General features: G+C 49.4%; 1 protein-coding gene across 2 annotated transcripts in view; it reads left to right on the top strand.

The window, feature by feature from the left end:
- Nucleotides 1-23,440, top strand: part of tmprss15 (transmembrane serine protease 15) — a 146,720-nt gene that overhangs the window by 52,301 nt on the left and 70,979 nt on the right. For both annotated transcript variants that reach the window (XM_072513134.1, XM_072513133.1), the window contains exons 7-8: nt 6,909-7,018; nt 10,938-11,078. In XM_072513134.1, coding sequence (XP_072369235.1) covers nt 6,909-7,018; nt 10,938-11,078 — 251 coding nt within the window. The remainder of the gene's footprint in view (nt 1-6,908; nt 7,019-10,937; nt 11,079-23,440) is intronic.

The raw sequence follows: 23,440 nt of genomic DNA, 5'->3' as shown, positions 1-23,440 counted from the left end.
TCAGCCATTTTGATCACAGGTGGAGGCCCTCCTCTCCTTTAAAGGAAAATTAACGTCCATTATTTCCGGGCAATGGTTGTCAGCCCTCAAGCACTGCCTTCTCGACTCCAGGAATCAAATATTCATCTCATTGACACTGCTGTGAGCCAAAACACAGGGGGAGAAACGTATGGAAAGACATTAAAAATGATCTCTTCTTTTCTTCAAGCAGATTGTTTATCAGTTGTAAAGGTATTGAAGATTGTGGTGAGAGAGTGGATGGGGTGCTTTAAAAGCAAGCCATGTGTTCAAACCTCCAGCAACATAACCAATCAGAGTTGGGCTCCGATTTTTGGAGCATGAATCTGAGTGTCAGGTGAAAAGCGTCACTCTCTCCATATTCAGATTAACCAAACCTTCATCAAGTCCGTTAGTTATTAAGCAGCTCACCAGCAGCTTACAAAGTGTAAAATGAGCGATGCTATCTGTTTCATGATTGATCTACATGATTTCCATGAATGGAAACATGTGAAAATGTCTGGCCCTGGTAACTGGCAATTTGTAAGGTCAGATATTAACATCGACTCAAGGATTCCTGCCACTTGCATGAAAATCTGTCCTCCCCTTCCCGCCCCTCCTTCTTCATGTTCACAGATCTCTTCGCTCCTCCACTCCCTCCCTTGATCTCTCCCTTCATTTCCCCAGCCCTCCCTTTGTCTCTTCTACCCTTCCTGGCCACTGCCCCTCCCCCTCCATTACATTGGATTACACAGGATGTAGGGCTCAAAAAAAGACCGTCCAGCGCAAAAAGTCCATGCCGGTGTTTATGCTGCACCCAACACTCCTTCCATACTTCTCGTCCAAATCTAACATTGTAACCCTCTGTTCACTTCTCTTTCACATACGTGTCTAGCTTCCTCTTAAACCCATCATTTCCCAGCTACTATAAAGATGGTTGTGGGTGGGCAGCACGGTGGCGCAGCGGGTTAGCACTGTGGCCTCACGGCGCCGAGGTCCCAGGTTCGATCCCGGCTCTGGGTCACTGTCTGTGTGGAGTTTGCACATTCTCCCTGCGTCTGCGTGGGTCTCACCCCCACAACCCAAAGATTTGGGGGGGGGACGGGGGGGGGGGCGGACAGAAGTGACATCACAGAAAAGCTGTGACCTGAGTGGCTAGTTGGGAATCTACACTAAATTTAAAAAAATTAAGCATTGGTAACTAATTAAACATAATTACTTAATTATAATTTAGCGGGGTATCTAAGCCAGAGATCGGAGAGTACTATATTTAGCTTTCACATTTATAGTAGAAATCTAGTGCTAGGAACCAGATAGTTAACAGTAACTTTTTTAAAAACAATTTTTTAACTTTTAATTTTAATTTACTAATAAATTGATGCAATGACAGTTAGTGGGGTGCAGTGCTCTGACTGTGAGATGTGGCAGGTCCGGGAGGCTTCCAGCGTCCCGGATGGCTTCATCTGCAGAAGGTGCACCCAACTGGAGCTCCTCACAGACCTCATGGTTCAGTTGGAGCAGCAATTGGATGCACTTAGGAGCATGCAGGTGGCGGTAAGCATCATAGATCACAGTTATATAAATGTGGTCACACCCAAGGTGCAGACAGAGAAATGGGTGACCACCAGAAAGGGCAGGTAGTTAGTGCAGGAATCCCATGTGGTAGGCCCCCTCTCGAACAGGTATACCCCTTTGGATACTGTCGGGGGGGATAGCCTATCAGGGGAAAACAGCAGCAGCCAGAGCAGTGGCACCACGGCTGGCTCTGATGTTCAGAAGGGAGGGTCAAAGCGCAGAAGAGCAATAGTAATAGGGGACTCTATAGTCAGGGGCACAGATAGGTGCTTCTGTGGACGTGAAAGAGACTCCAGGATGGTATGTTGCCTCCCTGGTGCCAGGGTGCAGGATGTCTCCGAACAGGTAGAGGGCATCCTGAAGGGGGATGGCAAACAGGCAGAGGTCGTTGTACATATTGGTACTAACGACATAGGCAGGAAGGGGCATGAGGTCCTGCAGCAGGAGTTCAGGGAGCTAGGCAGAAAGTTAAAAGACAGGACCTCTAGGGTTGTAATCTCAGGATTACTCCCTGTGCCACGTGCCAGTGAGGCTAGAAATAGGAAGATAGAGCAGCTAAACACGTGGCTAAACAGCTGGTGTAGGAGGGAGGGTCTCCGTTATCTGGACAACTGGGAGCCATTCCGGGGCAGGTGTGACCTATATACGAAGGACGGGTTGCATCTAAACTGGAGAGGCATAAATATCCTGGCCGCGAGGTTTGCTAGTGTCACACGGGAGGGTTTAAACTAGTATGGCAGGGGGGTGGGCATGGGAGCAATAGTTCAGAAGGTGAGAGCATTGAGGGAGAACTGGGGAATAGGGACAGTGTGGCTCTGAGGCAGAGCAGATAGGGAGAAGTTGCTGAACACAGCGGGTCTGGTGGCGTGAAGTGCATATGTTTAAATGCAAGAAGTATTACGGGTAAGGCAGATGAACTTAGAGCTTGGATTAGTACTTGGAACTATGATGTTGTTGCCATTACAGAGACCTGGTTGAGGGAAGGGCAGGATTGGCAGCTAAATGTTCCAGGATTTAGATGTTTCAGGCGGAATAGAGGGGGATGTAAAAGGGGTGGCGGAGTTGCGCTACTAGTTAGGGAGGATATCACAGCTGTACTGTGGGAGGACACCTCAGAGGGCAGTGAAGCTATATGGGTAGAGATCAGGAATAAGAAGGGTGCAGTCACAATGTTGGGAGTTTACTACAGGCCTCCCAACAGCCAGCAGGAGATAGAGGAGCAGATAGGTAGACAGATTTTGGAAAAGAGTAAAAGGGTTGTGGTGATGGGAGACTTCAACTTCCCCAATATTGACTGGGACTTTCTTAGTGCCAGGGGCTTAGATGGGGCAGAGTTTGTAAGGAGCATCCAGGAGGGCTTCTTAAAACAATATGTAGACAGTCCAACTAGGGAAGGGGCGGTACTGGACCTGGTATTGGGGAATGAGCCCGGCCAGGTGGTAGAAGTTTCAGTCGGGGAGCATTTCGGGAATGGTGACCACAATTCAGTAAGTTTTAAAGTGCTGGTGGACAAGGATAAGAGTGGTCCTAGGATGAATGTGCTAAATTGGGGGAAGGCTAATTATAACAATATTAGGCGGGAACTGAAGAACATAGATTGGGGGCGGATGTTTGAGGGCAAATCAACATCTGACATGTGGGAGGCTTTCAAGTGTCAGTTGAAAGGAATTCAGGACCGGCATGTTCCTGTGAGGAAGAAGGATAAATACGGCAATTTTTGGGAACCTTGGATAACGAGAGATATTGTAGGCCTCGTCAAAAAGAAAAAGGAGGCATTTGTCAGGGCTAAAAGGCTGGGAACAGACGAAGCCTGTGTGGAATATCAGGAAAGTAGGAAGGAACTTAAGCAAGGAGTCAGGAGGGCTAGAAGGGGTCACGAAAAGTCATTGGCAAATAGGGTTAAGGAAAATCCCAAGGCTTTTTACACGTACATAAAAAGCAAGAGGGTAGCCAGGGAAAGAGTTGCCCACTGAAGGATAGGCAAGGGAGTCTATGTGTGGAGCCAGAGGAAATGGGCGAGGTACTAAATGAATACTTTGCATCAGTATTCACCAACGAGAAGGAATTGGTAGATGTTGAGTCTACCACATCAAGGGTGTGTTGATAGCCTGGGTCATATTGAGGTCCAATATGGTGGATTGGCCATGCTAAATTGCGCCTTAAAAATGGAAAAAAATGAATTGGGTATTCTAAATTTATTTTTTTTAAACATGGTTGTGGGTTGTTAGACTGTTAATCAATCTGAGATTCCTCCTAATGTGCATACAAAAAGACGAGGTGTTGGGCGTCTTAAAAAATATTAAGGTCGATAAGTCCCCAGGGCCTGATGGGATCTACCCCAGAATACTGCAGGAGGCTGGAGAGGAAATTGCTGAGGCCTTGACAGAAATCTTTGGATCCTCACTGTCTTCAGATGATGTCCCGGAGGACTGGAGAATAGCCAATGTTGTTCCTCTGTTTAAGAAGGGTAGCAAGGAACTACAGGCCGGTGAGCCTTACTTCAGTCGTAGGGAAATTATTGGAGAGAATTCTTCGAGACAGGATCAACTCCCATTTGGAAGCAAATGGATGTATTAGTGAGAGGCAGCATGGTTTTGTGAAGGGGAGGTCGTGTCTCACTAACTTGATAGAGTTTTTCGAGGAGGTCACAAAGTTGATTGATGCAGGTAGGGCAGTGGATGTTGTCTATATGGACTCCAGTAAGGCCTTTGCCAAGGTCCCTCATGGTAGACTAGTACAAAAGGTGAAGTCACACGGGATCAGGGGTGAGCTGGCAAGGAGGACACAGAACTGCCTAGGTCATAGAAGGCAGAGAGTAGCAATGGAAGGATGCTTTTCTAATTGGAGGGCTGTGACCAGTGGTATTCCGCAGGGATCAGTGCTGGGACCTTTGCTGTTTGTAGTATATATAAATGATTTGGAGGAAAATGTAACTGGTCTGATTAGTAAGTTTGCAGACGACACAAAGGTTGGTTGAATGCGGATAGCGATGAGGACTGTCAGAGGATACAGCAGGATTTAGATTGTTTGGAGACTTGGGCGGAGAGATGGCAGATGGAGTTTAATCTGGACAAATGTGAGGTAATGCATTTTGGAAGGTCTAATGCAGGTAGGGAATATACAGTGAATGGTAGAACCCTCAAGAGTATTGAAAGTCAGAGAGATCTAGGTGTACAGGTCCACAGGTCACTGAAAGGGGCAACACAGGTGGAGAAGGTAGTCAAGAAGGCATATGGCATGCTTGCCTTCATTGGCCGGGGCATTGAGTATAAGAATTGGCATGTCATGTTGCAGCTGTATAGAACCTTAGTTAGACCACACTTGGAGTATAGTGTTCAATTCTGGTCGCCACACTACCAGAAGGATGTGGAGGCTTTAGAGAGGATGCAGAAGAGATTTACCAGAATGTTGCCTGGTATGGAGGGCATTAGCTATGAGGAGTGGTTGAATAAACTCGGTTTGTTCTCACTGGAACGACGGAGGTTGAGGGCCGACCTGATAGAGGTCTACAAAATTATGAGGGGCATAGACAGAGTGGATAGTCAGAGGCTTTTCCCCGGGGTAGAGGGGTCAATTACTAGGGGGCATAGGTTTAAGGTGGGATGGGCAAGGTTTAGAGTAGTTGTACGAGGCAAGTTTTTTACACAGAGGGTAGTGTGTGCCTGGAACTCGCTACCGGAGGAGGTGGTGGAAGCAGGGACGATGGTGACATTTAAGGGGCATCTTGACAAATACATGAATAGGATGGGAATAGAGGGATACGGACCCAGGAAGTGTAGAAGATTGTAGTTTGGTCGGGCAGCTTGGTCGGCACGGGCTTGGAGGGCCGAAGGGCCTGTTCCTGTGCTGTACATTTCTTTATTCTTTGTTTGTTTGTTCTTTGTATGTTCAGGGTAGGTGGATTGGCCATGCTAAATTGCGCCTTAAAAATGGAAAAAAATGAATTGGGTATTCTAAATTTATTTTTTTTAAACATGGTTGTGGGTTGTTAGACTGTTAATCAATCTGAGATTCCTCCTAATGTGCATACAAAGTAGGAGTAGATCATTAGGCCCCGCAAGCCTGATCCACCATTGAATAAGATCATGGCTGATCCAATTTTGGCTTCAACTCCACTTTCCTCCTGACCACCTATACCCTTTGACTCCATTGTCAATCAAGAACATATCTGACTCAGTTTTAATAATACTCATTTACCCTGCCTCCCCAACCTCAGGGAAGAGAATTCCAAAGACTGAAGACCCTCTGAGAGAAATACAATTGTGGCTACAAGTTACAGTACTTTTTTCTGCAGCGAGGAACTTACCTCCTGACTCCTCAAGACCTGTCCACAGGGCTCAACTCAGGATTGGGATGGAATATTCTGCACTTTCCTGAATGTGTGGAGCTCCAAGAACCACATCAAAACAGCCACCTTGATTGGGAGCCCCCTCCACCACCTTCAACAGGAACTCCTCTCACCATCGATGCACAGTGGCAGCATCGTGTCCTATTTACATGTTGCACCGCAGCAACTCACCAATGCTCCTTCGACAGCACATTCCTAACCCCAAACCTCTATCACTGTTTGGGTTCTGAAAGGTAAGCAGTCTGATTGACATATCTGACTTTTCATAGTCATGTGACTATGCCATGAGGCTGCCTCTGGAGGAAGACATCTTAAGACCCGTTCGACAAAAAACCTCCCATTCAGACAAGATACAAAAGAATCCTTACAAAGGAAATGCCTACCTAGAAGGACTAGGGCAGCAGATGCATGGGAACACCAGCATCTTGAGGCTCCCCTCGAAATCACACAGCATCCTGACTTGGAAATATATCGCCGTTCCTGCACTGTCGCCGGGCCAAAATCCTGGAACTCCCTCCCAACATCACTGTGGACGCATCTATAGCACAGGGACTTCAGTGGTCCGAGAAGGCAGCTCACCACCACCTCATAAAGGGCAATTAGGGAGAGGTAATGAATGCTGGCCCAGCCAGTGATACCCACATCCTGTGAAGCAAATAAAAAACTATATTCCAGCACTTTCCCTGTGACAGAGGTTAAGCCAACTGGCCTGTCGCTTTTTTGCTTTCTTTCTCCCTCCTTTCATGAATGGAGTTGCTTCACTCTGTTCCCCAAGGGTAGTGCTCAGGAATATAAAAGCGGCAACAGTACAGGACCTGGTAAGCTCTTGGCCTAACAGGAGAGGCTGTTGTTGGTGCTGAATTCCCAGGAGTGGTATCGGAATGTCTCACACCACCACTGTGGTAAGTATCTTGTTTGCGGAAAATTAGAGTTGATAAGTTGAGGGGAAAATTTGAGCCTCACGTGTCTCACTTGTGTTTGTGACTAGAGTTGAACCAGGCCTTTACATAAAGGTGAATTTCACTGACTTCAAAACCGAGAAATGGACTGATAATCTTAACCTGTACAAAGGAACGGGATCCAGTAAAACATTAATCGGTAGGCAATCAACAGCTATTTACGTTAAATGTGCTTTCTTTTTCTTTGTGAGGTGAGAGAGGGGTGTGCGGTCATGAGACCATGACTGAGTGAAATATAAATTGAATGTGTAGTTCGGAATTTGGGGTTAAGTCCAGTAGGCAATCCTTAAATTTAAAATGTGATTAAATTGAGGTCTTACCCCCCCCAAACATTATTAGTTTTTTCTCCTAGTTAAACATGGAATTGTATGAATTGGCAGCTCTCTGTCATTTAGCTGAAGTAGTTACCCCTATTAGGGTATAACCACTAAGAAAAGCCGGCCTAGCTAGTGAGTCATTAGAGTCTCTGGAGCAAAACAAAGAAGTTTTGAAGCCACATGGAGAGAGGGGCATGTGGACACGAGATGTAGACTGAGGAAGTAGGAAATCTGGTTCAGGGGGCAGTTCATGTAGATCTGCTGCTTTTTCTGCCTTTTTAATGGTTGGCGAGTTTCCTTCCTTGCTTCCAAGCTAGTTGGGTGCAAATTTCTATTTCTCTAGCTGTGTAAATAATAACTAATTGAATAAATAACGTTGGACAGAAATGGCAGGGCTGGTGGTGTGCCGTGCCTGCAGAATGTGGGCATCGGTAGAATGCCCTGCAACCCCAGACAACCTTATTTGCAGAAAGTTGCAGTCCTCTGCAGCTTGAGCACCTACACCTCAGGGTTGCTGAGCTTGAGTCTGAGTTGAGGATATTGTGGCGCAGCAGGGAGGGAAGAGTCACCTAGACACTTTACTCCAGGAAACAGGCACGCCCCTTCGGTTATGCAGAGCTTTAGGTTTGGCCAAGGACAGGAGGGGGAGACTGTGTGTCAGGCAGGCAAGTGTAATCAGCTTACAGTGATCGAGCAGCTTCAAGCTCCGACTTTGTGCAATGGCTACCAGGCCCTTGCTACCTGAAAGAATGAGAAGAAGAATGCAAGGGGGGGGGTGAAAAAATTGACCATGACAGCCTGGTGAAGGATGCCACTCACGTGGGGAGAGCACAGAGGAATGTAGTAGTGTCTGGAGACAGCACAGTCATGGGACAAGGAAAACCTGTTTGACAAATTTGTTAGAGTTTTTTGAGGATGTAACTAGATGGGTAGATCAAGGGGATCCAGTAGATATAGTGTACCTGGATTTCTAAAAGGCATTGAATATGGTCCACACAAAAGGTTAACGTGCAAGACAAGGGCTCATGTAGTTGGGTCTAGTATTTTGGCATGGGTAAAGAATTGGTTAACAGATAGAAAGCGGAGTGCACATAAAAGGGGCTTTTTCAAGTTGGCAGGCAGTTAATAGTTGACTCCCACACAGTTCCAGAGCTGAGGCCTTAGTTATTTACAATTTATATTAATGACTTAGATGAAGAGACAGAGACAAACTAAATGGGTGGGTAAGCTGTTGGGAGGACACATAGAGTAGATATAAAGTAAAAAAAACAAAGTCGCCATAGTCTCACGTGACCATAAGTTGCTTTCCCCTTTGAAGGAGAGAGCTGACTGGTGGTTATTCAACCTGAGGATCATCACACTTCAGGCGAGGGGCAAGGTTGAGAAGGCAGGGCCTTCATGAATAACCTCAGCCGGTACAGGGAACTGAACTCAGGCTGTTGACCTTAATTCTGCATCACAATCCGGCTGTCCAGTCAACTGAGTTAATCCGGTATGGACATGTTAACCGGGTGAGAAACAAGATGGCAGATGGAGTATAATGTAGAGAAGTGTGAAGTCATTCATTTTGGTCATAAGAATAAAAGAAGCAGAGTATTTGTTAAAAGATGTGAAACTTGTAAGTGAAGATGTTCAAAGAGATTTGGACATACTTATACAAGAATGCAGAAATGTTCCATGCAGGTGCAGCAATCACTAGGAAGGCAAATGACACGTTGATGCGAGAGAATCAGAGTGCAAGAGTAAAGAGGTCTTAGTACGGTTGTACAAGAGTTTTGGTGAGGCCACATCTGGAAAAGTATGTGCGGCTGCTATCTCCAAATACAGGACAGAATCTGGAGCCTGCACTTGCCATTGAACCTGGCAATGTCGACCAGTGCCAAGGGCGGACCCTTGAGGGGGCCCCACTGTGTGTGTGGGGGGGGGAGGGAGTACGTTGATGTCTGGTGGGTGGGTGGGGGGGGGGGGGGGGGTGAGCAGACATTGATCGGGGGGGATGCCAGTGAGGATTGTCAGGGGGTGGGCGGTGGGCACGCCTCCTAACACTGACTCTCAATGGCAACCGTGTGTACCATCTACAAGATGCACAACAGCAACTCACCAAGGCTCCTTCGACAGCACCTTCCAAACCCACAACCTCTGCCACATGGCTTAAAAAGGACAACAGATGCATGGGAACACCACCATTTGCAAATTCGCCAACATGCCCCACACCATCCAGATGTGGGACTATGATGGTGTTCCTTCATTCTCACTGGGCCACAAGTCCTTTGCTGACCGCACTTTTGGTATACTTACGTCACATGGATTGGAGGATCTAAGAAAGTGGTTCACCGCCACGTTCTCAGAGGCAATGAGGGCCGGGATTCTCCGACCCTGTGCTGGGCCAGAGAATCCCCAGGGAGAGGGACGAATCCCGCCCCGATGTCGGCTGCCCTATGCTACGGTGCCGTTTTTCGGGCGGGGGCGGGATTCCTGCCACGATGGTCGGGGGCCGTTGACAGTGGCCCCCCCGGCGATTCTCCAGGCCCTCATGGGCCGAGTGGCCATCCATTTTTGGCCAGTGAATTACTCACCTCACGCACGGCGGGACCTGGCAAGTAATTATGTGGGGGCGGTCCTCGGGTGGGGTGGGGGGATCCGACCCCGGGGGAGACTCCCATGGTGGCCTGGTCCGCGATCGGGGCCCACCGATCTGCTTGGGGGGCTTGTTACGTGGGGGCATTTCTTTCCTCCGCGCCGAGCCCCTGTAGGGCTCCGCCATATTGCCCGGGGGCCGGCGTGGAGAAGAGAATCCCGCGTATGCGTGGAAATACGTCGGCCAGTCCGCGCATGTGCAAACTCGCGGCGGCCCTTCGCCGCTGGCTGGAGCATCGCCAGCGACTCCGGCGGCAACCTAGCCCCCTAGAAAAGTGAGAATTCCTCACAATGGGGGGGCATTGACGCCGGAGTCGTTGGTGCCAGTTTTCCCGCCGGCGTGGGAACATAATCCCACCCTAGCTTCCTGCTACCATTCATCCCCGATTTTGGTTTCAATGCAACGTTCACGGTGTTTAACATCAGTGCTGTTGGGGGGAGTGGGGCGGCACAGTAGCACAGTGGTTAGCACAGTTGCTTCACAGCTCCAGGGTCCCATGTTCGATTCTCGGCTTGGGTCACTGTCTGTGCGGAGTCTGCATGTTCTCCCCGTGTCTGCGTGCGTTTCCTCCGGGTGCTCCGGTTTCCTCCTACAAGTCCCGAAAGATGTGCAGGTTAGGTGGATTAGCCATGCTGAATTGCCCCTTAGCTGAGGTTATTGGGTTCGGGTGGAGGTGTGGCCTTAGGTGGGGTGTTTTTTCCAATGGCCGGTGCAGACTCAATGGACCGAATGGCCTCTTTCTGCACTGTAAATTCTATGATCCCTTTTGGGTCTCTCAGCTCGCCAGCTCATTGCAAAGGATGTTTCCCAGTCTCACCCACAGCCAATTTGTACTCTTTGCAAACAGGCGACTTACTGCTTGCTTCGCTGTCTGAGCTCCCATCGATCAATAGTTGACCCCAGGGTGACCCGGAGGGAAGTGTGGGAGGAAATAATGGCTCCCATGGGGGTAAACCTGGAGTGAATCAAGAAAGGAACTTGTGGAGGAAAATAAACAAGAGGAAGGAATTTGAACCATGGCAAAAACAATCAGAAGAGTTTGTGTTTTTTTAATGAATGATCCTTCACATAATTCAATCCTAACCTTGCTCTGTTTTGTCTAGTTTCACTCTCTGGTTCCCATCCTGGATCCGTGAGGATTTTTTCCAACCAGGCTACAGCTGAATTCCGGACGGATAAATTCTCATCGACCGATTTTGGTTTCAATGCAACTTTCACGGTGTTTAACATCAGTGCTGTCAGCAGTAAGTCTCCATTGTTGCTTAAAAGGAGGCTGTGTATTATTAGAACTGATCAGAATCTTCTGTTCCAGAAACTAGTTTGCACTGTTTTTTAAACAAGACATCAGATTAAAGCAGGGACCCAGTGATATGGTGCCCTGGTACAAACATGGACCCAGGTACATGCAGACCATAATCTTCTAACAAGAGCAAGATCATTCTTGGAGTGAAATCGTGAAATGCATTTTCACACAAGGGGTACTGAAAATCTGTAATCCTCTTCCCACAGAAGCCAATAGGTGCTGGGGACAATTGGAGTTTACAAGACTGAGACCATTAGATTAATAAAAATCTTTATTAGGGTCACAAGTAGGCTTACATTGACATTGCAATGACGTTACTGTGAAAAGCCCCTAGTCGCCACATTCCTGTGCCTGTTTGGGGACACTGAGGGAGAATTCAGAATATCCAATTCACCTAACAAGCACGTCTTTCAGGACTTGTGGGAGGAAACCGGAGCCCCCGGAGGAACCCACGCAGACACGGGGAGAACATGCAGACTCCGCACAGACAGTGACCCAAACTGGGAATCGAACCTGGGATCCTGGAGCTGTGAAGCAACACTGCTAACCACTGTGCTACCGTGCCGCTGGCCAAGAGATTTGAAGCAAATGTAGGTGAAGGGATTTGAGATAGAGATTAGTTATGATCCAATTGAATGGTGGACTGAATGGACAAAGGGACTGAATGGCATATTCCAGTCCTAATGACCCCATGGCCCTATTCCAATATTCTGGTGAACAGCAATGCACTGAAGATGGCTATTCTGACCCTGAATATATCTGGGGGGTTCTGAGCTTGATAGCCATATCACTGTATTCATATGGCCAGAAACTGAACTGGACTAGCCATATAAATACAGCGGCTACAAGAACAGGTGAGAGGTTGGGATTCCTGTGGCACCTAAGTCCCCAAAGTTTGTCCACCATCTATGAGGCACAAGTCAGAAGTGTGATGGAATACTCTCCACTTGCCTGGATGAATGCAGCTCCAACAACACTCAAGAAGCTTGACACCATCCAGGACAAAGTAGCTCACTTGATTGGCACCCCAACCACAAACATTCACTCCCTCAACCACCGATGCACAGTGGCAGCCGTGTCTACCACCTACAAGATGCACTGCAGGGACTCACCAAGGCTCCTTTGTCCGCACCTTCCAAACTCATGACCAGTATCATCCAGAAGGACAAAGCAGCAGATACCTGGGAACCCCAACACCTGGAAGTTCCCCTCTAAGTCACTCGCCATCCTGATTTGGAAATATATCATTGTTTCTTCACTGTCGCTGAGTCAAAATCCTGCAACTCCCTCCCTATCTGTGGATGTATCTACACCACATGAACGACTGCGGTTCAAGATGGCAGCTCACCACCACCAATAAGTGCCACCAATAGGTGGGCAATAAGTGCCAGTAATGCCAGCACCGCAAGAATGAATTTAAAAGAACAGTGCCCCCTCAGCACTGAACTCACCAATATATCTGGGAGGGTTGTGAGTTCTCTCTCTCTCCCCTCCACTGGCATGCAGCTCTGTCCTCTTACTGATCTGAAGCAGTTCACAATGTACGCATTCCATGGCCTGATTCAACACCCCTTCCTTCAATTCTCCCAGATTGGAGGAGCCAACAACAACTTGTATCAATCTAGTGCCTTTGTCAAAACCCATCTCTGGCATCATAAAACAAAGTCTGATTCCGGGCCACAGAAGGAGATATGAGGGCGGGTGAGCAAAAGCTTGGTCAAAGAGGTAGATGGCGTGGATGGCGTCAGGAGGAAATTCGAGGGGCGGCACGGTGGCGCAGTGGTTAACACTGCTGGTTCACCGCACCGAGGACCTGGGTTTGATCCCGGCCCTGGGTCACTGTCAGTGTAGATTTTGCACATTCTCCCCGCGCCTGTGTCGGTCTCACCCCCACAATCCGAAGATGTGCAGGGTAGGTGGATTGGCCACGCTAAATTGCCCCTTAATTGGAAAAAAATAATTGGATACTCTAAATTGATATTAAAAAAAGGAGGGAATTCCAAACCTTAGGGCCCAGGAAGCTGAGGGTACAGCCACCAATGGTGAAGTGATTGAGGTGGAAGATCCTCATGAGGCAGAATCAGCGGAGTGCAGATATTTTTGGGTTGTAAGGCTCGAGGAGATTACAGAGATAGGGAGGTGGTGAGGCCATGGGGGGATTTTGAAAACACAGATGAGACCTTTTGAAATCAAGGAACTGCTTAACCAGGAGCTCAGCGAGCACAGGAGCGATGGATGAAATGAATTTGGTGTGAGCCAATTGAGTTCAGAGCTTATGGGCTGTGCTGAGAGATTTAAGATGCCACAGGCTCCATCAGACAAGTAGGTGGTCACGTGTTCTACATTTGACTGCAGAACATCAAAGCCAGGAACCGAATGCTAACTAAATTGATGGTGAGAAATTCCAAATGTTCTGACAAGCAGCTCAATGCAGTGAGCAAATATGCTGCACATAAAGCGTAGGAACATGGGAATTGCTGTACATGAGGAACATATTCTGCTGCTCTCTCTGGTGACAAATTTAGAGGTGGTAAGATCACTAATTAGGCAGGATGGTGGAGCACCTGAATCCAAATTATGTTCTGGGCAGGAAGACTCACTGCCAACTGTGGCCTTTAGGTGGCCAATTAACGACCACTTGAGGACTCATCCTGCCACCACATGTATCAACGCAGTTACAGAAGGGCCCATCGGCATGCAGTATACACAACAAATTAAACCATTCAGCTAGCCTGCCACCTCCTGGGATGGAGGGGCTCCTCGATTAAAAGCTTTCAGTGCCCAATCAAAGGACAGGACATTGGGAAGGAGGGGCCTGCTGGGGCCTCTCCCCACCCTTGCTGCCAACACCACCCTATTATCCTTTAAGCTTCTCCCCATTAAATCCCCCCCCCCCCCCCAACCAACATTACTTACCTATAGACTGGGTCCTCTGATCTTTTATGATCCTGGAACTCTGGGAGTTGTCCTCCCAGCAGCAGCCACATCCTCTGCTGTGGCACTGTTGAGCATGGGTGCTGCTGGTCTCTGATTGACTGGCGACTCTCCATTGGTGAGCTATCACCCCCAGGGGCTGGCCTCACCAATGCCCAGTTGGCATGTGGTTTTGAGGGATTTACGGAAAAAGGGAGCGCAGGTCCCCGCCCGCTCTCCAGCGGGCAGGCGAGACCCCCAGCGACACAACAAGATTCCACCAAAATATCCGCCCAAGTCTCTTTCTACCATCCATGACAAAATAATACGTACACTACACCATGAGGTGAGGAAACCCCCATTTGTGGAGAGCTTTCTGAATTCAACTTCAGCTGAAATTTAGTTCCAGGGTCGCTATCCATATGCCAGCCTCAGTTTTGGTCTGGGAATCCAGAGTTAGGTGCGGCGGGACATTTGAGGAGATGTCTGAGGGGGTGGCCGATTGAAATGACACCTCAGGATGCCCCGTACAGTTAAGGACAGTAGGAAGTCCCAATTAGGGGCTTTTCACAGTAACTTAATTTGAAGCCTACTTGTGACAATAAGCGATTTTCATTTCATTTTTCATTTCTTTTTTTAAAAAAATATTTTATTGAAAATTTTTGGTCAACCATCACAGTACATTGTGTATCCTTTACACAATAATATAACAGTATAAATAACAATGACCTGTTTTATAAACAAAGAATAAATAATATATAACAAAAACTAAAACTAAAACTAAATGGCAACTGCCTTGTCTCAGATAAACTCTCTCCAAAAATATGATTTAACAGTCCAATATACAATTATTTATAGCAACGACCTATACATATTATACATATATATTAACAACCCTGAGAGTCCTTCTGGTTCCTCCGCCCCCCCCCCCCCCACCCCCGCACCCCCCCCCCCCCCCCCTGGGCTGCTGCTGCTACCTTCTTCTTTTCCATTCCCTCTATCTTTCTGTGAGGTATTCGACGAACGGTTGCCACCGCCTGGTGAACCCTTGAGCCGATCCCCTTAGGACGAACTTAATCTGTTCCAGCTTTATAAACCCTGCCATGTCATTTATCCAGGTCTCCACCCCCGGGGGCTTGGCTTCCTTCCACATCAACAGTATCCTGCGCCGGGCTACTAGGGACGCAAAGGCCAAAACATCGGCCTCTCTCGCCTCCTGTACTCCCGGCTCTTGTGCAACCCCAAATATAGCCAACCCCCAGCTTGGTTCGACCTGGACCCCCACTACTTTCGAAAGCACCTTTGTCACCCCCATCCAGAACCCCTGTAGTGCCGGACATGACCAGAACATGTGGGTGTGATTCGCTGGGCTTCTCGAGCATCTCGCACACCTATCCTCTATCCCAAAAAAGTTACTGAGCCGTGCTCCAGTCATATGCGCCCTGTGTAACACCTTAAATTGAATCAGGCTTAGCCTGGCACACGAGGACGATGAGTTTACCCTGCTTAGGGCATCCGCCCACAGCCCCTCCTCAATCTCCTCCCCCAGCTCTTCTTCCCATTTCCCTTTCAGCTCATCTACCATAATCTCCCCCTCGTCCCTCATTTCCCTATATATATCTGACACCTTACCGTCCCCCACCCATGTCTTTGAGATCACTCTGTCCTGCACCTCATGCGTCGGGAGCTGCGGGAATTCCCTCATCTGTTGCCTCGCAAAAGCCCTCAGTTGCATATACCGGAATGCATTCCCTTGGGGCAACCCATATTTCTCGGTCAGCGCTCCCAGACTTGCGAACTTCCCATCCACAAACAGATCTTTCAGTTGCGTTACTCCTGCTCTTTGCCATATTCCAAATCCCCCATCCATTCTCCCCGGGGCAAACCTATGGTTATTTCTTATCGGGGACCCCACCAAGGCTCCCGTCTTTCCCCTATGCCGTCTCCACTGCCCCCAAATTTTCAAAGTCGCCACCACCACCGGGCCTGTGGTGTATTTCTTCGGTGAGAACGGCAATGGGGCCGTCACCATAGCTTGTAGGCTAGTCCTCCTACAGGACGCCCTCTCCAATCTCTTCTACGCCGCTCCCTCCTCTTCTCCCATCCACTTACTTACCATTGAGATATTGGCGGCCCAGTAGTACTCACTTAGGCTCGGTAATGCCAGCCCCCCCCTATCCCTACTACGCTGTAAGAATCCCTTCCTCACTCTCGGGGTCTTCCCGGCCCACACAAAACTCATGATACTCTTTTCGATCCTTTTGAAAAAAGCCTTCGTGATCACCACCGGGAGGCACTGAAACACAAAGAGGAATCTCGGGAGGACTACCATTTTAACCGCCTGCACCCTCCCTGCCAGTGACAGGGATACCATGTCCCATCTCTTGAAGTCCTCCTCCATTTGTTCCACCAATCGCGTTAAATTTAACCTATGCAATGTACCCCAATTCTTGGCTATCTGGATCCCCAAGTAACGAAAGTCCCTTGTTACCTTCCTCAGCGGAAAGTCCTCTATTTCTCTGCTCTGCTCCCCTGGATGCACCACAAACAACTCACTTTTCCCCATGTTCAGTTTATATCCTGAGAATTCTCCAAACTCCCGAAGTGTCCGCATTATCTCTGGCATCCCCTCCGCCGGGTCCGCGCCATATAACAACAAATCATCCGCATATAGAGATACCCGGTGTTCTTCTCCTCCTCTAAGTACTCCCCTCCACTTCTTGGAACCCCTCAATGCTATTGCCAGGGGCTCAATCGCCAGTGCAAACAATAATGGGGACAGAGGGCATCCCTGCCTTGTCCCTCTATGGAGCCGAAAGTATGCAGATCCCCGTCCATTCGTGACCACACTCGCCACTGGGGCCCTATACAACAGCTGCACCCATCCAACATACTCATCTCCAAAACCAAATCTCCTCAGCACCTCCCACAGATAATCCCACTCCACTCTATCAAATGCTTTCTCGGCATCCATCGCCACCACTATCTCCGCTTCCCCCTCTGGTGGGGGCATCATCATTACCCCTAGCAGCCTCCATATATTCGTATTCAGCTGTCTCCCCTTCACAACCCCAGTTTGGTCCTCATGGACCACCCTCGGGACACAATCCTCTATCATCATTGCCATTACCTTGGCCAGAATCTTAGCGTCTACATTTAGGAGGAAAATAGGTCTATAGGACCCGCATTGCAGCGGGTCCTTTTCCTTCTTTAGGAGAAGCGATATCGTTGCCTCTGACATAGTCGGGGGCAGCTGTCCCCTTTCCTTTGCCTCATTAAAGGTCCTCATCAGTAGCGGGGCGAGCAAGTCCATATATTTCCTGTAAAATTCAACTGGGAATCCATCCGGTCCCGGAGCCTTCCCCGCCTGCATGCTCCTAATTCCTTTCACTACTTCCACTATTTCAATCTGTGCTCCCAGTCCCACCCTTTCCTGTTCCTCCACCTTGGGAAATTCCAGCCGGTCCAGAAAGCCCATCATTCTCTCCCTCCCATCCGGGGGTTGAGCTTCGTATAATTTTTTATAAAATGCCTTGAACACTCCATTCACTCTCTCCGCTCCCCGCTCCATCTCTCCTTCCTCATCCCTCACTCCCCCTATTTCCCTCGCTGCTCCCCTTTTCCTCAATTGGTGGGCCAGCAACCTGCTCGCCTTCTCCCCATATTCGTACTGTACACCCTGTGCCTTCCTCCACTGTGCCTCTGCAGTACCCGTTGTCAGCAAGTCAAATTCTATGTGTAGCCTTTGCCTTTCCCTGTACAGTCCCTCCTCCGGTGCCTCCGCATATTACCTGTCCACCCTCAGAAGTTCTTGCAGCAACCGCTCCCGTTCCCTACTCTCCTGCTTTCCTTTATGTGCCCTTATTGATATCAGCTCCCCTCTAACCACTGCCTTCAGCGCCTCCCAGACCACTCCCACCTGGACCTCCCCATTATCATTGAGTTCCAAGTACTTTTCAATGCACCCCCTCACCCTTAGACACACCCCCTCATCTGCCATTAGTCCCATGTCCATTCTCCAGGGTGGGCGCCCTTCTGTTTCCTCCCCTATCTCCAAGTCCACCCAATGTGGAGCGTGATCCGAAATGGCTATAGCCGTATACTCCGTTCCCCTCACCTTCGGGATCAACGCCCTTCCCAAAACAAAAAAGTCTATTCGCGAATAGACTTTGTGGACATAGGAGAAAAACGAAAACTCCTTACTCCTAGGTCTGCTAAATCTCCACGGGTCTACTCCTCCCATCTGCTCCATAAAATCTTTAAGCACCTTGGCTGCTGCCGGCCTCCTTCCAGTCCTGGACCTCGACCTGTCCAGCCCTGGTTCCAACACCGTATTGAAATCTCCCCCCATTACCAACTTTCCCACCTCTAGGTCCGGGATGCGTCCTAGCATACGCCTCATAAAATTGGCATCATCCCAGTTCGGGGCATATACGTTTACCAAAACCACCGTCTCCCCCTGTGGTTTGCCACTCACCATCACGTATCTGCCCCCGCTATCCGCCACTATAGTCTTTGCCTCAAACATTACCCGCTTGCCCACTAATATAGCCACCCCCCCTGTTTTTCGCATCTAGCCCCGAATGGAACACCTGCCCCACCCAACCTTCGCGTAGTCTCACCTGGTCTATCAGTTTCAAGTGCGTTTCCTGTAACATAACCACGTCTGCCTTAAGTTTCTTAAGGTGTGCGATTACCCGTGCCCTCTTTATCGGCCCGTTCAGCCCTCTCACGTTCCACGTGACCAGCCGGGTTGGGGGGCTTTTTACCCCCCCCCCTTGTCGATTAGCCATCCCCTTTTTCCAGCTCCTCACCCGGATCCCACGCAGCTGTGTCCCCCCCAGGCGGTGCGCCCCCGCCCATCCCACCCCATGCCAGCTATCCCCTCTCCCCAGCAGCAGCAGCCCAATAATTCCCCCCTCCCACCCCCCCGCTAGATCCCCCACTAGCGTAGTTACACCCCCCATGTTGCTCCCAGAAGTCAGCAAACTCTGGCCGACCTCGGCTTCCCCCCGTGACCTCGGCTCGCACCGTGCGACGCCCCCTCCTTCCTGCTTCCCTATTCCCGCCATGATTATCATAGAGCGGGAACCGAGCCCGCGCTTCCCCCTTGGCCCCGCCCCCAATGGCCAACGCCCCATCTCCTCCACCTCCTTTCCTCCCCCCACCACCTCCTGTGGAAGAAAGAAAAGTTACCACATCGCAGGATTAATAACATAAAACTCCTCTTTCCCCCCTTTTTACCCCCCTCTTCGCCTCCCATGTGGTGTTGGGTGCTCTGGTGCACAGATGATCCAACACAGTTGTATGTGGTACAACTCTATTTTATTTTAACTCTTATATACAGTTCGTTCTGGATACTCTGCACGTGCTGTCTCCCTGAGTGTGTCGTGTAGCAGGTCTGTCCTGGTCCTCGTCTCCAGCTAATACTGACCACCAGGTGTCGTGTTTGTGCTTTTATATCTTTCTGTGATTGGTTGTGGTGTTGTCTGTTCTGATTTGTCTGTTGGTGTGTCTATCATGATGTGTGTGTTTGAATATCATGACATCCCCCCTTTTTACAAAGATTTGTGCCTACGTGGTTATAAATATAATTGTGTCGTGAGTGCATCTAAGAGTGTGTGTGTGTGTTGTGTACAGCGTGTGTATATGACGTAACTATTTACATGGGGCAATGTCGGGTGCGTCACACTAACAAGGTTGTACCATAACAAAACATGAATGCGAGAAAAAAAACAACTTGAACAGTGGTCCGGTCAGACGATATCTGGAACGATAACAACAGGTTATAATACAGAAGTGTTTGACTTTTTGAACGTATGAACAGCGTTATAAGTCCAGTCTAATGGGTGACCGCCTCAAGAATAGGCTGGTCCTCAAGCCGGTTCAGCTGTGGAGATTTGGGTTCACACTGGTTCACCTTGGACTGTTGGAGGTGATGCTGCTGCCGAAGTCTCTACTTTTCCATTTGTTGTACTTCGTGCAGTGCTTGGTTTTTCATTCGTGCAAATATAACATTCAACATCTTTGTTAGTGTTGCCTTGGCTGTGGTTTGGTTCTGGTGGCGATGGAAGGGGCATGATCCGTGGCATCTCCACGAAGTCATCCTTGGGAACCAGTGGAGGATCCGGCGTGTGCGTACGGTTCAGTTGCGAGCGTGGAAGGCGGCGCAAAGCTCGCTGATTGCGCCTACGCACCAATCCATCCGCCCTGCATGCCAGGAACAAGGTGGAGTCTTTTTTCTTTTTATGTTTGTGGTGGACGGCATCTTGTAGCCGATGGGTCGTTGCCATCGAAGAAGCACCATCACTAATATCATGCAAGGCGATGACTGTGCCAGATGTGGAAGTTGGCCGAGACCTTGCACGCTGGTTCCGGCCACCTGCTGTGCCGGAAGGGCGACTCCGCAGAGAAACGTCGAAGCATGTCGCCTTGGAGAGAGAATTGTTGCTCGCATCAACGTCTGGCGATGGCGCGAATTGGTGTGTCCGTCTTGGACCGCCGGTGCTGGTCGCCACTGCCGACCCAGTGGGACTGCCACGCGATCCATTCCCTGTCACCGTGGCATCCGCCGTCACCCTGAGCGTGCCATCACCGAGGCCGCGACACCGCCCGTCCGGAGCAAGGTCTGGCGTGCGCGAATCAGAGTCGGCGCTTGGCTGCTCCCCATCTGGAGTCCGGTCTGCCTTTCGTCGATGCTCCCCGTCCGGAGTCCCAACAGGTTCACTGGAGGCAGCCGAGATTCCCTGAAGCTGCACTTCTGTAGTCGGAACATGCAGGAATGCACCGACCAGTGGAGAGGCTCGAGCCATCGAGGGTGGAATCGGTGCGCCGCCACCGCAGTCATCAGTGATCCCACCGTGATCGTCGAGTGCCTCGGTACGCACTAGGCGAGATCTGTCACCTTGCACCTTTTGCATGGGAAGTGGGATGCTGTCGTCACTCGTCTCACATCCCGTGGATAGATCCTCATTAGCAGCTTGCTGTTCACTAGGGTTGGGTAACTTGTCAGAGTTTTCATCTGGTGGTGCACACCATGTCGGTGGACTGTCATTGTCTTGCCGTTGTCCTTCATTTGGGCTTTTCTTCTTTGGAATTTTAAATCTTCCCCCAGACATTGCAGAACCTTGTTTATTACCCCCAAATTCTCCCATATGTATGGTCTCGAATATAGGATCCAATGTTTCTATCGACATTGTACTATTTTCCAAAGAACATTCCGTTTCACTTTTCATCTCAGGTACCTCATATGTATCTTTGTCTAATGTACATGCCTTCATGGTCTCTGGGTCTGATTTTGCTGGGACTGGCATGGTCACAGTCTCTCTTTTACTGTTCTCAATTGCCCACATTATACTCCCCATACATAACTGCTTAATCACTGGGGTTAGTGTGGTACAATGGATAATCGGGTTGACCTTATCTGCATCTTCACCATTAGGGGCAAGCACTCTTGGTTCACTTGAAACTGCTGCGGGTTTTAAATTCGTTATCTGGCTACTCGATGTCGGTGTCCTCAGGATTCTTGCTCCAATGTTCTGCTCATTTATCAGTGGAGTGTGTATAGGTTCAATGCAATTAATGTTCCCCTCAAGGTTTGAAGAGTCATTACTGACTAACTGCTGGTCTCCGAAGTTGGGACTTTGCGGCGTTGTGTTGAAGGGAGACATTTGTCCCTGCTGTAGATATGATTCAGGTTGTGTTATTTCCATTACCTGAGGATCAATGTCTTGTCCATTTTTTCGATCCGTACTAAAACACTGGCAATTCTCAGTCTGCTCCTTGCAAGTTAAACATTCAATTAATTTCTTTAGCAAATCCTCAGCATCCTTCTGTGACCGTACAGCATTATTAATCTCTGTTCGGCTATAATGATCCTGAAGGTCAGAGCATAAACCTTTTTTCTTCGGGCTTGGAAGAGGCGATTCCTTTGGCTTGTCTTCAGTTGGGCTGGAACAGTCTTCAGCGCTGTGCCCTTCATTGTAGCATGAGAGACCGTCATGGTCATGCTGCTGTGTAGTGGAGCATGGTAGGCTGTTATAGCCTTCTTGCTGTTCACGTGAGCATGGCAGACTTGCATCGTCTGCCGCTGGTTGGTCAGGAGAGGTTGCTAGACCATCATGGTCTTGTTCCTGCAAGGACCGCACATTGGAGTCTTGCGTTGCTTCTATCGTGGAGGCTGTCCACGAGCTCTCTGTGGAGGCTTGTGACACTGGAGTCACTTCTTGTTCGTGCAAGGACTGCGCTCTGGAGTCTTGCGTTGCTTCTATCGTGGAGGCTGTCCACGAGCTCTCTGTGGAGGCTTGTGACACTGGAGTCACTTCTTGTTCGTGCAAGGACTGCGCTCTGGAGTCTTGCGTTTCTGCAATTGTGGAGTCTGTCCACGAGCTCTCTGTGGAGGCTTGTGACTCTGGAGTCACTTCTGGTTCATGCGAGGACTGCGCTCTGGAGTCTTGCATGTCTTCTTTCATAGAGTCGGGAACGTTGAGCGGGACGTGGACCAGGCTCTGTGTGGCAGCAGGGCGCTCTCCGTGTGCTTGCACCGCTCCCTGTCTGTTAATGTCAGGCTGCAGCATCATCCTGCACTGATAAGTTGGGACGTCATATCTGCTGGGTTGAAGATCCTCAAATCCGAAAAATGAATCCGCATCTGCGTCGGATTCAATGTGGGGGCCGCCAATGTGCAACACGAAAGGTTCGTCCGAGTCATAGTCGTATAGGACCACGGAGCTATCATTGGGCTCGCGAGGTCCGGAAACACTGTAAAGATCGTCATCGAAGTATTTGAGGTCGGAATCATCGGCTTGTGCGTAGGTAACTGCTTGTCGGAGGGTTCTTCGGAGGTCAAATTCATCTCCTGGGTCAATTTGCGGCAATGTGCTGTCATTCCAGGTGAGGGAAGGTTGTTTTACAGCTTTAACAGATTTTTGTTTTTTTGATTTGGGACGTTTCCCTTTTAAATTGGATTTGGGACGTTTCCCCTTTAAATTGGTGCGGTCTGGGGCCTCTGACATCCTGACGCTCGGTATGTAGCACGTAGGAAGCGACTGCGCATGCTCAGATCGCTGTTCCTTTACCGATGGCCGTTTTCTTGACTGCGCATGCGCAGCATCTCGCGCATGCTCAAACGAAACTTCCGGTTCTGCGCACTGCTCGCGCAACTGTGCTAGCGTGATACCTTTAGCAAGATGGCCGCCGACCTCGACCCAGCCCTCTCTCAGGCACGGGATTTCGGCCTCTGGGAATTCGGGCTCCGGGATCCCAGCCACGAGGTGGGTACTGCCGCTTTTCTTACCTTTACTTGCCGATTGAATTGCGTTTTCTTCGCAGTACTTGGAGAATTTGTCCAGGACTGCCTGGTTATCGTACCTTTGCTGTCTCCTGAAGAAC

The sequence above is a fragment of the Scyliorhinus torazame genome, chromosome 8, assembly GCF_047496885.1.
Source record: "Scyliorhinus torazame isolate Kashiwa2021f chromosome 8, sScyTor2.1, whole genome shotgun sequence".
NCBI classification, from domain to species: Eukaryota; Metazoa; Chordata; class Chondrichthyes; order Carcharhiniformes; family Scyliorhinidae; genus Scyliorhinus; species Scyliorhinus torazame.
This window is presented reverse-complemented; position numbering and strand designations above follow the sequence as displayed.